Source organism: Lontra canadensis, unplaced genomic scaffold (assembly GCF_010015895.1).
Source record: "Lontra canadensis isolate GAN:19392208 unplaced genomic scaffold, GSC_riverotter_1.0 scaffold25, whole genome shotgun sequence".
Lineage (NCBI taxonomy): Eukaryota > Metazoa > Chordata > Mammalia > Carnivora > Mustelidae > Lontra > Lontra canadensis.
In genome coordinates this window covers 12,913,710-12,926,730 of record NW_022631019.1, presented here as the reverse complement: position 1 = coordinate 12,926,730, position 13,021 = coordinate 12,913,710, and the positions used below count along the sequence as shown (strand labels likewise).

Genomic DNA, 13,021 nt, shown 5'->3' with positions numbered 1-13,021 from the left:
CGTTTTGGGGCAATTTGGGGGCAACGCTCCGCTGTCAGCAAGCTCCCATATCAAATACTTATTTGGGTTCAGAAATCCAGACTCGGTCCCTGTAGGCTCTGTGAGGGTGGTACATGGATGGGCCAGCGTCTCCCCGTGTGGGTGACTTTGGGAACCAGGGAGACAGGCACCCCTGCTGTAGTGTGCCTGCGGAGGGGAGAGCTCCTCAGAAGCCTTAATGCAAAGTCTACACAATTTCCTCACAGAAGGTTGGGGGGCACCCGGTGCACTAATCCGGCCTCCATTCCCCCAATTTGGGGACCAGGCGGCTGCGGAGATCTGGCAGATTAGAACGATTTCACAGACGCCGGAGTGGAGGGAGCTGCCAGTGTAATTGGAAGGGAGGAGGCGAGAAGGGGCTCGGCTGCCCAGCCGTTCCTACCGCCTCCACCCTCGCGCTCCTGGTCCCCCCACCTCTCTTTGTAAAAGTAGGTGTCTGAAGCCACCCTCGGATTTAATCAGAAATCGTGCGTCGCCAAGTCAGAGTCACTCGGTCTCCGCGGCGGGATATGCCATTAGCGCTGAAGAGCCCTCCAGCGCCCAACTTTATATTCAAGAGCCTCTTTAGCGACCGGCGCTCGGCTCTCCTCAGTATTCTCCGTCATGTTGGGCAAATATTGTTCTAATCCGCTGTGCGTCCTCGGCCGCCTGTTTTACTTGCATTCGCTACAGGAGAGTGCTACGGCAAATCCCCGGGCATGTGCGCTCTCCCGCCTGCGTGGCTGCAAGCGCGCACTTGATCACGGAGCCACTCTCTTCGCCTCAGTCTAATTCAGGGACCCGCGCCATCTCGCTGCCAGAGGGACCCCTCCCTCCCCAGAGCGCAGGCTGCCTGCCCGTCCATCCCCTCCCCGCCTCCTTTACCCTTCCTCACGCGCAAGGGGCTCATACAATTACAAGAAGAGTAATTAAAAAATGAAAGTGGCACCTATCTCTCACCACTTCTGTAGGACACCCTGGGCGACGCACCCCCAGAAACCCAGTGATCCCTGGGTTTGATGACAGGTTGATGGCCTTCCGTTAGTTTAAAAAGAAAACAAAACCCAAACACAGGGTAGGGTCTTGGCAGCGCGATCCCACCCTTTCCTCCAGCCAGGAACCGAGCCCTGCCGGTCCTCTTTGCTCACCCGGGTGCTGGGTGCCGACGGAGGACACATTACAGAATTCCCCTCTTCCCCTTGTCCGGACACTGCGGTGCCCGCTCACCGTCCTGAGGATCTCTCCCAGGAGAGTTGCAAGTTCCGAAGCCCAGGCGAAAAGTTTTTTTTTTTTTTTTGGGGGGGGGGGGGAAGTCGTTACTATTTATTATTTCAGATTAGTTTGTTTTCTAACCAAAAGGCAGGAATTTCTGTCTGGTGCTTTGGAAGAAGCGGATAGCCTTTCTGGTTTTAGACATAGACGCTGTCCGCACATGGCTGGCATTTCGAAATAAAAGGGATTGGAGGACCGTGCCAGGACTGAAAAAAGGACCAGTTCAAAACCGAGAGTAGAAAGCGCTGTAGCCGGCGTGCGCGGAGAGCCGAGAAAGTAACCGCGGGGAAAGTGTCTGAAAATAGTGGCCACGAACTGAAATTCGCTGGGACTTGAAATTTACTCGGGGCCGAGATCTGCCGGGAGGTCCGCCCTGCGGGGGAAGGCCGCCGGTCACCGAAAGCCGCGCAACGACGGACAAGTGTCGGCCCCCGAAACTTCCGGGGGTCCAGCGCCCGGACTCGGTCCCCAGAAGAGAAGGGGACCCCCCCGCCCTTCCCGCTGCCGCGGGCGCCGCCGCCACCCCGGGACATCGCTGCCTCTCCAAGGACCTCGGGTTCCCGGCGGAGGAGCGGAGGCGCGGCGAGCCCAGGCGCTCTTACCTTCCAGAGGGAATCCGGTGCGGGGATAGTTCTGCCCGGGAGCCGGCCGCATCATCCTCGGGACGGTGCCGGGAAGGGCCGCCATTCCTGCGCGCGCCGCGGACGAGTCCAGACTCGGCCAAAATCGCTTCCCGTCCGCTGCCTTTACCCCTGCTGCGATCTCTTTCTTTCCTTCTTCTTCCACTTCTCTTGTTTTAACCTCTTCCCCCTCCTCCCCTACACACACGCTCCCTACCCCCACCCCCCACCCCGGGCTGCAGTCGAACGCGTCCAGAAGCTGGGGAGGGGGGCGCGGCGGGGGCGGAGGTTGGGGGGAGGGAAGGTGGTGACAAGGAAGTTCAAACAAACAAACACAGCAACCCCAAGTCCGCCTCTGCCCGCTCCGCTCGGCCAGAAGTTGTGCGGGCGGACGCGCCGGGCGGAACCCGGAGGGGAGGCCGGGCGGCCGAGCGGGACTGGGGGGACGCGGCCGGAGGCAGGGCCCCGGCCTCGGACTGGCAGCGGCGCGCTCTCGCGCTCCGGGGGCCAAAGTTTCTGAGCCCAGAGGCTGCCTAGTGGATTCTCCTCCGTATTTATTTATATATTTATCCTCGCGCCCGCGCGCTCCCTCCCCGCGCTCCTCTCCACGCCTTTCTCCAGACCACACTCACGACTCCCTCTCACACCAGCGCTCACACCCCGCCCCCCACAAGGCTTGGGGAGGGAAGGCGGTGGCTCTCGAGTTTCGGGGCTTGAGGGGAGGCGACAGGGGGTGACGGGGTTGGGAAGAGAAGAGGGGAAGCGAGGGGGCGAGCGATCCGCTGGGTAAGTTGCGCAAAAGTGCTCCACTGGAGTGCGAAGAGGGTCGCCAAGTGGGGGGGGGGCGGGGGGAGGCAGCGGACGAGATCTGATAGGTTCGGACTTTTCTTTTATTCATGAGGAGGGAAGGGGGCCAGGGCGGAAGGGAGCTGAGGACCAATAACGAAAAGAAATCGCCAACGAATATTTTTTTTCCCTCTCTTTTCTAATCCCCGGCTCGACCTCGTTTTTTGGGGGGAGAATCTGAACCGCCCGTTAACACATAGGGAGCTGAGGCCCCGGGGCTGGGGGAGGGCGCAGAAGGGGAGGGGGCCAACTTTGTGCAAGTGTCTTCTTTTGACGAATGGGCCAAATCCGCAAAGTGCCCGGCCCTCTGGTCGCCCGCCGTCGGCCCTCTCAGCGTCCGGGCTGCTTGGGAATGTCTGCCTCGGGTTGGTGGCTCCTCTGGATTCTCGCCTTTTCTCTGGCCTCCCAGGGTCAGAGTCCGCTGATTGCCTCTCTCCTTCATCTCACTCACACACTCTGAAATTTCCGCCACTAGGCACACGGGGGACCGGCCTGGGGTGACTTCAAGGGAAGGGTTTATGACTTTCTCTGTGAAATAATGTCTCAGCCCCGGTGTCCAGTTCTTGCCCTGCTTCCTGCAGCTCTGGGAAGAGCAGAGTGCTTAGAAAACTGGCTGTGCCAAATGTTAGGGACGATCTCTTCCCCTCTCCTCTTCCCTTTCCCCTCACCCTTCTCCAGTGGGGCTTAAACTTCTCTTCCTCTTCAGGCCCCCTGGCCACAACCCGGCACCCCTTTCCAGCAGGCAGTCCATCGCCCTGAGCCTGACAGCGAGTGGGTCCCCAGGATCTGGGAGGGAGGTGGGTTAGGACTTGATTCCACCTTGAGCGCTGGGCCCGTCAATGCTGAGCTCCGCTCAGAATTTAGAGGGAGACATGTCCCAATTAAAGGATCAGGAGTGGGGGTGGTCATCAGAGGTCCTGCAATTCTGTGCTCTCCCCTGCCCCAGTGACCAGACGCCCCTGCCCGGGGACACGAGTCCCGGGGGCGAAACGCCCTCCCAGCGGGGCAGGACGCCAGGACAGCAGGCCTTTTGTCTCCCCCGGGAAAGAGTGTCTCCGGCCCAGCACTGGAGGCAAGATACAATAAAATAAACCCAGCCCTCCAACTCGGCCCCCACCCCGCAACCCGCCCCTGCCCGCCCTCTCCCGGTCCTGGGGTCAGCTCTGTCTTGGCCTGGGGGGCTCTCCTCAGGCTGGCCCTAGTGCGCCCCCCTCCCCTCCCCTTTTCCTCACCTGTGACCTTTGCCCCTCTCAGCATGTGACAGACTCCCTCCTCTCCCCTCTCTCCCAGCACAAGGGGCTCATCAGGCTCTAGGCAGGGAGGCTTTCTGGGAATGGGGGCCTACAGAAAAGCAGTTAAACCCACACCCTCCGGTGGCTGAATTGGGGGGGGGAGGGAGGGGCAAGTCGCTTTGGAATTGGAAAGGGGGACACCAGGGTGCCTTGCCCAGGCCAGGGTGCCAGGCTGCCTGAGTTTTAGGGAACTTACAAGGTTTTCTGGGCCCCTTTCTGCATTGGAGGTGGACCCCACTGTACCCACAGCCCCCACCTAGAGAGGGACAGGGAGATGAATTTTGAAGCCACAATGTGTATGTCTGGGGGAAAATGACTTCGATTTGGGACATTTTACTTCTTGTCTTGCTGGAGGGTCTGGTTTGCCTTGACTTCCAGAGGTGGCTATGTATTTAATATATGTATGTATATTCTGAGATACATATACAGATAGGCATACAATACACACACACACACACATATACACGTATATATTACAAAATGTTGTACACTCACTCATTCATTCATCAGTAATTTCTGTCCTGGCTTGGAGGGATTTAAGGCACTGATTCTCTTGGATGTGTGGGTGGACCAGGAGTGTCTTTGGCTGTGTCCGCGTGAAGGTGGGTTTGGGTGTAAGTCTCCTGTAGGCCAGTCTGATTAGCTCTGTGTTTCTAAGGGAGGGTCTGAGTCTGTGTTTCTGTTTTGGGGTCGCTTCCATGCTGCCTTGGCTAGCTCTCAGTGCAGCCTGGAAGGTGTAAATGTACTTTTTGGTCAGTTCCCAGATGCAGGAAAGACTTCTGGGGTGCGGACCCTGGAACCTTCAGTCCCTCCTCACTGACTTTGTGGCCGGTGTCCGCGTGGCTTCTGAGCTGAGCGGGGAGAGCACACAGCCTGCCCTACCCCTCGGCTCAGGGCCCACCAGTCGACTGTGACTGGGCACACTGAGCCCCAGGCATCTGGCGTGGGTTGGGGAGACACCGAACCCGTCGCCTGGTTCCTGCCGCATTCTGCGGAGGGTCAGGTTGCCAGGGAGGCCCTGAGCAGGCTCCCCTAAACCCTCCGCTGGAGGCACCAACCCTGACTTTTCCCGGCTTGGGGATTCCGTGGGCTCCCTCGGGGCAGGCGGAGGGGGAGGGAGGGGGGGTGTCTGTCGGAATGAGCGTGGCGGTTCTCGCCTGTTGGAGACCAATTTCACAAATGATTTTTGCAACAATTAAGAAGTGTGGCGGGGTGAAATGGCAATTTCACATCCAGCGGGGGAAAGGGGGGTTCACCTCGGAACTAGGGCGGCTGCAGCTGGAGGTGGGGGGGGAATCTTTTCCTCTCCTCTCAGCTCCCCACGGATAACCCTCTTGCCCAAATTCACTCCCCACACAGACATTCATCAACTCCTAAGACCTCCAGCCACTGCTGTAAGCTCCGAGGGGCTCAGGTCTGCATTGTCTGTGTTGGGCTGAACTTGGCCTGGAAAGTTTCCCTTCAGCCCCTCACCCTAATCTCTGTCTCTCTCTCTCTGCTTCTTCCTCCCTCCCTCTTCTCTCTCTGTCTTGATCTGCCTGTCTCTCTCTGTCTCTGTTTCATGCTCACACACGTGCACACACACACACACACACACACACACTTACTTTTCTGTCTCATGGGCCCCTCCATCTCTTTTTTGTCTCTACCCCCTTTTACTCCTTGCCTTTCTGACTCCTCCCCAGTCTGCTCATCCTGGCCACTGCCTACCCCCTCCATGGTGTCCTGGGGCTCTCCATCCCCCACCAGGCTATACCTCAGACCTGTTTCCTGGAAAAGCCCTTTCTTTGGTCCAGATGGGTTTGGGCAAAGACCTTCCAGAAGGGCCCCTCCTCTGCTTTGCATCTACTTGGGGCTATCTCTAAAGGCGCATCTCCAGGTCCAGCCCAGCCTGATTCTAGCACTCCCTCCCTCTAGAAAATTCTCCTGTACTCTTGTTCTCTGGCTTGGCTAACCGATCCCTAACTCCTCCCCTCCCTGTCCAGTCTGAGTTCCTTGTCTGTCCCCCACCTCCTGCCCCACCACACCTCCTTTTAAGGGCAATGACAATACTCCTGAGAATTCCTCCTTCCAAGTTCCCCAAATGAACCCTCCCAACGGTCTCTCCCAAGAGAGACCTATACTCAGCAGCCAGGTTGATATCAACTGGGGAAGCTGGCCTTTCTCTGGCTGCTCCCACCCCAGACTGAATTGATGGGCCCAGCGGGTGGGAGACAGAGGGCCACAACTGAGCCTTCCTTGTTCCTGGCCCCAGTGGCCAGTGGTCTGCTCCCCCAACCCAAGGGGGAGGGCACTCTTTATTTTAGATCCCTGTGCAATGAGCACTTTCTGAAAGCGATTACCCAATGAATCTTTCTTTAAAGGGTGATAAATCCACCTTGAAAACCGGGGGTTTTGATTTCGGCAGGCCTTCTGCGTTTTCAGAGGCTCTGGCCAAAGACATCAACAAACGGAATTATTCAGTCTTCAAATGTTTGATAATGAGAGAGGAGGGGGTGGGCATGGGGACAGGGAGAGAAATGGAATATCCATGAACAAAGGACCTTCTGGAGGCTCCCTCGGGTTCGGACGCCGGCACTCCTCAGTGCCGCTTATGAAGGGGAACTCTTGAGAAAGAACACCTTGCCCCCATGCCCACAATCTCCTATTAAGAATTCTCTCGTAAGAAGTCCCACTCTTGGAAGAGCGATCTTGAAATATCTGCCCAAACCAGAATAGGAAGGGGAAGGAAACTGGGACGTTTTCTGGCTTGACATTTTCCTTTGCCCCAGAAAAATAAAACAGTACTAAAATAGTACGTCTCAGAGTCCAATTCCCAACGTTAATAACAACAGTAATAGTAATCAGCTTCTCCCCAGCCCACCTCCTCATAGGATCTGGGTGAGCCTCTTCCTGCCTTCTCTCCTCCCCTCTCCTCCTCTTCTCCTTTCCTCCTCTTTCTCCTCTGGGCTCCTGCTAACTGCGTTCCACTGGCTTCCAGAAATGCAGTCAAGGTTATCTTTGCAGTGTGTTCCCTAATATCTGTAGAAATCTTCCCCTCTCCCTGGCAGTCTCTGTTTCCTCTGCACTCCTGGTGTGGGAATGAGAGAAAGATTCTTCCATTGGGGGGGGGGGGCGTAAAGGGGGTGGAATGGGGATAGAGGTGACCCAGCGTCAGGGTGCAAGGAGCCCTATGTGAGGCTGAGAGCACGTGTTGTACCCGTGTCAGAGTGTAGGAGAGCACGTACATGTGCCCGTACCTGAACGTGTGTGTGTGTGTGTTCGCAGGTGTGCACCCAGGAGTGCAGGTAGGAGGAGCTGGAGGTGTGTGTGTGTGTGTGCACGCGCCAGGAGGGGAATCTCGGTTTCCTGGAACCTTTGGGGAACCTGAGGAGGGAAGGCTCCTCCCAAGCTCCTGCTGCCTGAACAAAAGACCGAGTGTCCGATGGATGGTGCTGGGCTGCCTTCTCTGGCCCCTTTAGATCACCACTCCCCAGTTCAGTTTGTGCCGAGGCTGGTGTTCATGGGTTGTAGACTGCTTGTTTGCCCAATTAGCTTATCACAGCTGAGCATCTATGGAGTCGGCAAAACATTTTCACTGAACAAATCAAAGGGGGGAGGTGTTGGCGCCCAGCTCTGGCTGGCCTGGAGCTCCTGACTGTGCACAGGTTCCTGGGAAGCCCAGGAGCCCAGACTAACTTTCCCTCCAGGCTCCCAGGCTTTTGGGGGGTGGGGTGGGATGGGAATGAGGACAAAAGCATCAAAGAATGCCTGGTCCCCACTTCAGATAGCTAAGGGGAGGCTGATGGATTGGGCTCCTTTGGTCCCCGGGCTCCTCCTTCCTGGTCTCCTGGGGAAGCCCCTCCTCCACCATGGCCCCCTCCGTAGGGAGGGGTCTTTCCTCTCCTGGGTACAGGAGCCCTTGTTCCTTGTATTTATAGTTGTAGCCCAAGTTCCACAGGAGATGCTCTGTGAATCTTCATTGGCCTAATGAACGAATGATTCTAGCACCAGCAAGATATCTGGACTTGGGAAAAGGCAGGGGAGACCTGGGCTTGAATCTTGTGCCACCAGCGATTCTCAGTGATTTCGAACCTTTGGTTTGTGCCTTCTGTGTGCTAAGATCTCCTAGAGCCCATGGAGCGTGGGGAGGGTGACCAGCCGTACCCGCGTTGTGAAAGATGCTTCGATGGAACTCAAATGTGGCTGCTCTGCAGTGTCGTCAGTGGCAGTGATGAGAATTGGGGGAGCCTCGGTCTGCAGTTGGTACTCAGTGCACTATGGCTTCCTGGCTTCCCGTTTCCTCTGTAGTCAGCCACTGGGACCTTCCTGTATTCGCCTCCACAAGCATTCTAGGGCCGAGCTCAGTGTCTAGAAGAACCCAGAGGGTGCTCAATAAAGAGCTAAGTTGAATGATCATATTACTTTTTGCTCTTGGCACCAATATCAATAACTAGCATTAAAAAAAAAGATTTTATTTATTTGACAGGCAGAGATCACAAGTAGGCAGAGAGGCAGGCAGAGAGAGTGGGGGAAGCAGGCTCTCCACTGAGCAGAGGGCCCAATGTGGGGCTCGATCTCAGGACCCTGAGACCATGACCTGAGCTGAAGGCAGAGGCTTAACTCACTGAGCCACCCAGGCACCCTAATAACTAGTATTTTTGAATGCTTGCCCTGTGCCAGGCATTGAACAGCAAGGCTGTTTAATCTCAAAGCCCCCGTGTGTGGTGGCTCTCAGCATCTCTGTTTTACAGATGAGGGAAACTGAGACCCTGGGACATCCAAGGTCAAACTAAGACTGGCCCAAGGTCAAAGATAGTAGATGGTAGGGAAGGGATTTTAACAAAGACTTCTTTGACGCTAAAGTCTGCTTTCTTTCTTTCTTGCTCCCGTGGAGTCTCTTGCCACCTCGGTTTCCCTTTTTATAAGCTAGATGATGCCCAGCACTGAGCACAGAGACTGGCCCATGGCAGGTGCTCAGAGCTGCTACTGAATAATGAATGAATGAATGAATGAATGAAGTTAAAACATTCTAATAACCGTAGCATTGGACGTCCTGCCTCAGGAGTCCGTGGGGGTGGGGATGGGGGATGCAGGACCAGAGAATGGTGGTGCGGTGAGGGAGGCTTTGCGATGACCTTGTCCAAGGACTTTTCTGCTTCCGGAGCCTACTTCCCTCCTGGGCGCTCTGGGGGAGGCCAGAGGGGTTTCTGCCTGCTAGAAAGTGCCTACCCTGAGGGAGGAGGTGGCCAGTCTGGGGATACCCAGGAGCACCTGGCGGGAGCTAGGTCTTCATTGAAATGTATGGGCAGAAGGGAGGGCGCACTGCATATTTGTCTAGGTGAATTAGAAGCACAATCCCCATTTCCCAGAGGGAGCAGTTGGTTCATATTTATACATTTAGTCTTACAGGTGTAAAATAGGTTTCCTTTATGCTTATATAATAATTTTTCATTTGAATTTCAAGGCTTTATTCCCTTCTTTGGATTCAAGTCTTCCACCTGAACCTGATTCTCTCCATAACCATTAATTCCTTCATCACAAAAATGAATTCCATCTAATTCTCTATAGTGGCAGTTAGAGGAGATCAAAAAGTACCTTTGCAAAGGGGCTTCCCCTCTCCCCGCTCCTGCCATTGTAGTTTTCAGCTGGTCTCTTCTCCCCACCCCTCTCCCAGCGCTGAGTTTCAGAAACCAGGGCTGGGAGCAGAAAAAACTTTCTCTCGCTCAGGAGGGTGGGCACGCGTGCGTGTGTGTGTGTGTGTGTGTGCGTGCTATAGGAAATGTTCCTTGGTTTCAGGACAGCGACAATAACGATGCTATTGGTGACCCATTACCATTAGCTGTTAATAGGCACTTCACATCGGACATAGTCTCGGACTGAGTGAGGTAGGTATCAGTAACTCCATAAGACAGACAAGAAACCAAAAGTCCATAAATGTGCAATAAATTGTGTGGGGTCACACAGCTAGGAGCTGGTAAGGCTTAAGGTTTTAAAAAAAAAACTTATTAAATATTTCACACAGTATTATAGGATGGGTCCTTCCAGATGCAGTTGGCCCCTTAATGCACCTGTCCCCTCCCCCATTCCCTTTCTTTTCTTCTGGAAGCAAGCACAAGCACGAATTTGACACATTGTATTTCTATGCATGCTGTCATAGGCTGAATCACGCCTCCCGAAGATATTGCGTCCTAATTCCTGGAGCCTGTAAATGTTACCTTACAGTGTAAAGGGAGCCTTGCAAATAGGACCAGACTGAGGACCCTGAGATGGAGAGATGATCCTGGATGGTCCAGGGGGCCTGAAATGCCATGACACGTGTCACTATAAGAGAGGAAAAAAGGGGAGAGTTGACACAGAGGAGAAGAAGGTGCTGTGGTCAAAGAGACAGGGATTGGAGGGATGTGGCTATAAGCCCAGGCATGCTGGCAGCCAGCAGAAGCCAGAAGAAGGAACGGATTGACCACAGAGCCTCTGGCAAGGGCGAGTCCTGGGACACCTTGGTTTTGGCCACGCGTTAGAGTGACGGGGGATCTTCTGGCCTCCGGGACCATGAGAGAGTAAGTTTCTGTCGTTTTAAGTCACCAAGTTTGAAGTTGTTTGTTACAGGGGCCCTAGGAAATTCATACACACGGCTTTATGAGTTTACTCCATATTTATCTGAAAATCTGTACTTTTTACAGTTTATTTAACGGTACGCCCTGTGTACCATTCTGAAGCTTCGCACAGTGTTTTTGAGATTTATCCTTAATGCCATCAGTACTTTTGGCTTATTAATTTAGTTTTTAAAAGATTTTATTTATTTATTTGAAAGAGAGAGAGAGTGTGTGTATGTGTGCGTGTGTGTGAACAGGGAAGGGGCAGAGGGAGAGGGCCGAGCAGGGAGCCCAATGTGGACCTCAATCTCAGGACCCCGAGATCATGACCTGAGCTGAAGTCTGATACTTAACCGACTGAGCCACCCAGGTGCCCCTTCATGTCCATTTTTTAAAAACTCGATTCTCGATTCCATATTGTGTGGTACAGGGGAAGGGTGTGGTCATCCCCAGATGAAGAAAAAAGGGATTAGGGTGGTGAAGTGGTTTTCCTGGTGTCCTGGAGTGAGCAGGGGGCACAGTGGGGGTTAACCCAGGTGGGTCCAGCGAGTGGGGCTCTGTAACTGGGCGCAGGCTTTGAAACCCAATGAGCTCCGTTTTAATCTTGGTTTCTGTCCTCACCAGCTGGGTTTCCTAGGGCAAGTGACTTCACCTCTCTGAACTTCTGCTTCCTCATTTAGGAAATGGGCGCAGTAACACTCAGCTTGTGGAGGATTGCTGGAGAGATGTGCGCACAGCGCTGGCACTTAGCAGGGCTCAGGAAGGGGCGGTTTTTAGGGTTTATCTGCAGTTGAGTATTATTTTTCCTCTTGAGGCCCTGGGCTATATCTTACGTTCTACCAGAAATAATCAGGGAAATTTAAAAAAGCAAGCAGCCAAACCAGTTGGCTGGCATCAACTGTTATCACCAGGGGGTTTGATTTATTCCTTTTTGGGGGTCATTGGGGCGTGATGACCTATGACCTAGGCTGCCAGCAGGGGTAGGAGCCCAGCAGACTTGGGGTCATCTAGGACTTCTGGACAGACCTGATAGACCACTTTCCAATTGGGTTTTTCATTATGTAGGGGGCAGTAAATCAAAGGGACGGCCCTAGGCTACAAACTTAAAAGGGCCCCAGGCTGATGGAACCCGGCTGGAAGGATACTGATGAGGGGGAGAGTGAGGGCACCTCTGGCTAGTTAACAAGTGGATCTGAGGAACAAAGTAACACACAAGGGAAAAAAACCCACCGAAAATAAAATCAAGAAAATGACAGAGCAGAGAAAATACTTTCAGTACTTCAGTGTCTTTGCTATATAAAGAGCTCTCGCAAATCAATAAGGATGACACACCATCTTTAGGCAGGAAGACACAGGCAGGCAATTGATTAAAGACCTATGTCTTTAATACATGAAGGCTAGAAGCATATGAAAAATTATCCATTTACCAGATACCTAAGCAAGGCAAATGAAGACAACGAGGTGCCATGTTCACCCATTAAAGTGGCAGTTGTGAGGGGAAAAGCAACACTATCCAGGGTTGCTGAGAGTTCTGGAAGCTGGGACTCTCCTATACTATTTGTACCAGAGTAAATCAGTACCAGCTTTCTGAAGGGCAACTTGCAAAGTGTGTTTTAAAAGCTCTAGAAATACTTAGAACCATCCTTGGGATATCACTTTGTACTTCTAGGAACTTATCACGCACATGTGCAAAGATAGAAGTATATTCTTCACAATTTTTTTTAATAATAGGGAAAACAGGGGGAGAAATCTCAAACAGTATAACATTGACAAATATATCATGAAACACGCATATAAAGGAATCCTCCGGAGCCATCATAAGGACATATCGTAAAAGCTGACACTTGTGTAATGTTTCTTTAACTCTGTGCTAGCAACCACCTTAGCTCATTTAGTCCTCACTACTGTTTGAGATCTGCACTAAGATTACCACCTCTATTGTATTGGCTAAGAAAGTGAGCCCCTGAGAGGTCAGGAGGCTTGTCCTTCGTCCCCTACCTGGTCAGTGGTACATACAGTGTGAACTCAGACAATCTAGTTGTAGGGTCTGTGTGTGTGTATTTTAAATTGTTTTTATTTTTGGGGGGCACCTGGGTGGCTCAGTGGGTTAAAGCCTCTGCCTTCGGCTCAGGTCATGATCTCAGGGTCCTGGGATCAAGCCCCGTCTTTGGGCTCTCTGCTCTGTGGGGAACCTGCTTCCTCCTCTCTCTCTACCTGCTGCTCTGCCTACTTGTGATCTCTTTCTGTCAAATAAATAAATAAAATATGAAAAAAAGAAAAAGATTATTTTATTTTTAAGATTTTTTTTTTTAAGAGAGAGAATGGGAGCAGGGAGAAAGGAAGAGGGAGAGGGAGAGAGGAGAGAGAGAGAGAAAGAGAGAGAGGGAGAGAGAGAATA

General features: G+C 53.2%; 1 protein-coding gene across 2 annotated transcripts in view; it reads right to left on the bottom strand.

The window, feature by feature from the left end:
- The window catches only part of PAX7 (paired box 7), a 95,295-nt gene extending 93,318 nt beyond the window's left edge, over positions 1 to 1,977 (bottom strand). For both annotated transcript variants that reach the window (XM_032864056.1, XM_032864057.1), the window contains exon 1: positions 1,893 to 1,977. In XM_032864056.1, coding sequence (XP_032719947.1) covers positions 1,893 to 1,977 — 85 coding nt within the window. The remainder of the gene's footprint in view (positions 1 to 1,892) is intronic.
- Between the last annotated feature and the right edge of the window lie 11,044 nt (positions 1,978 to 13,021).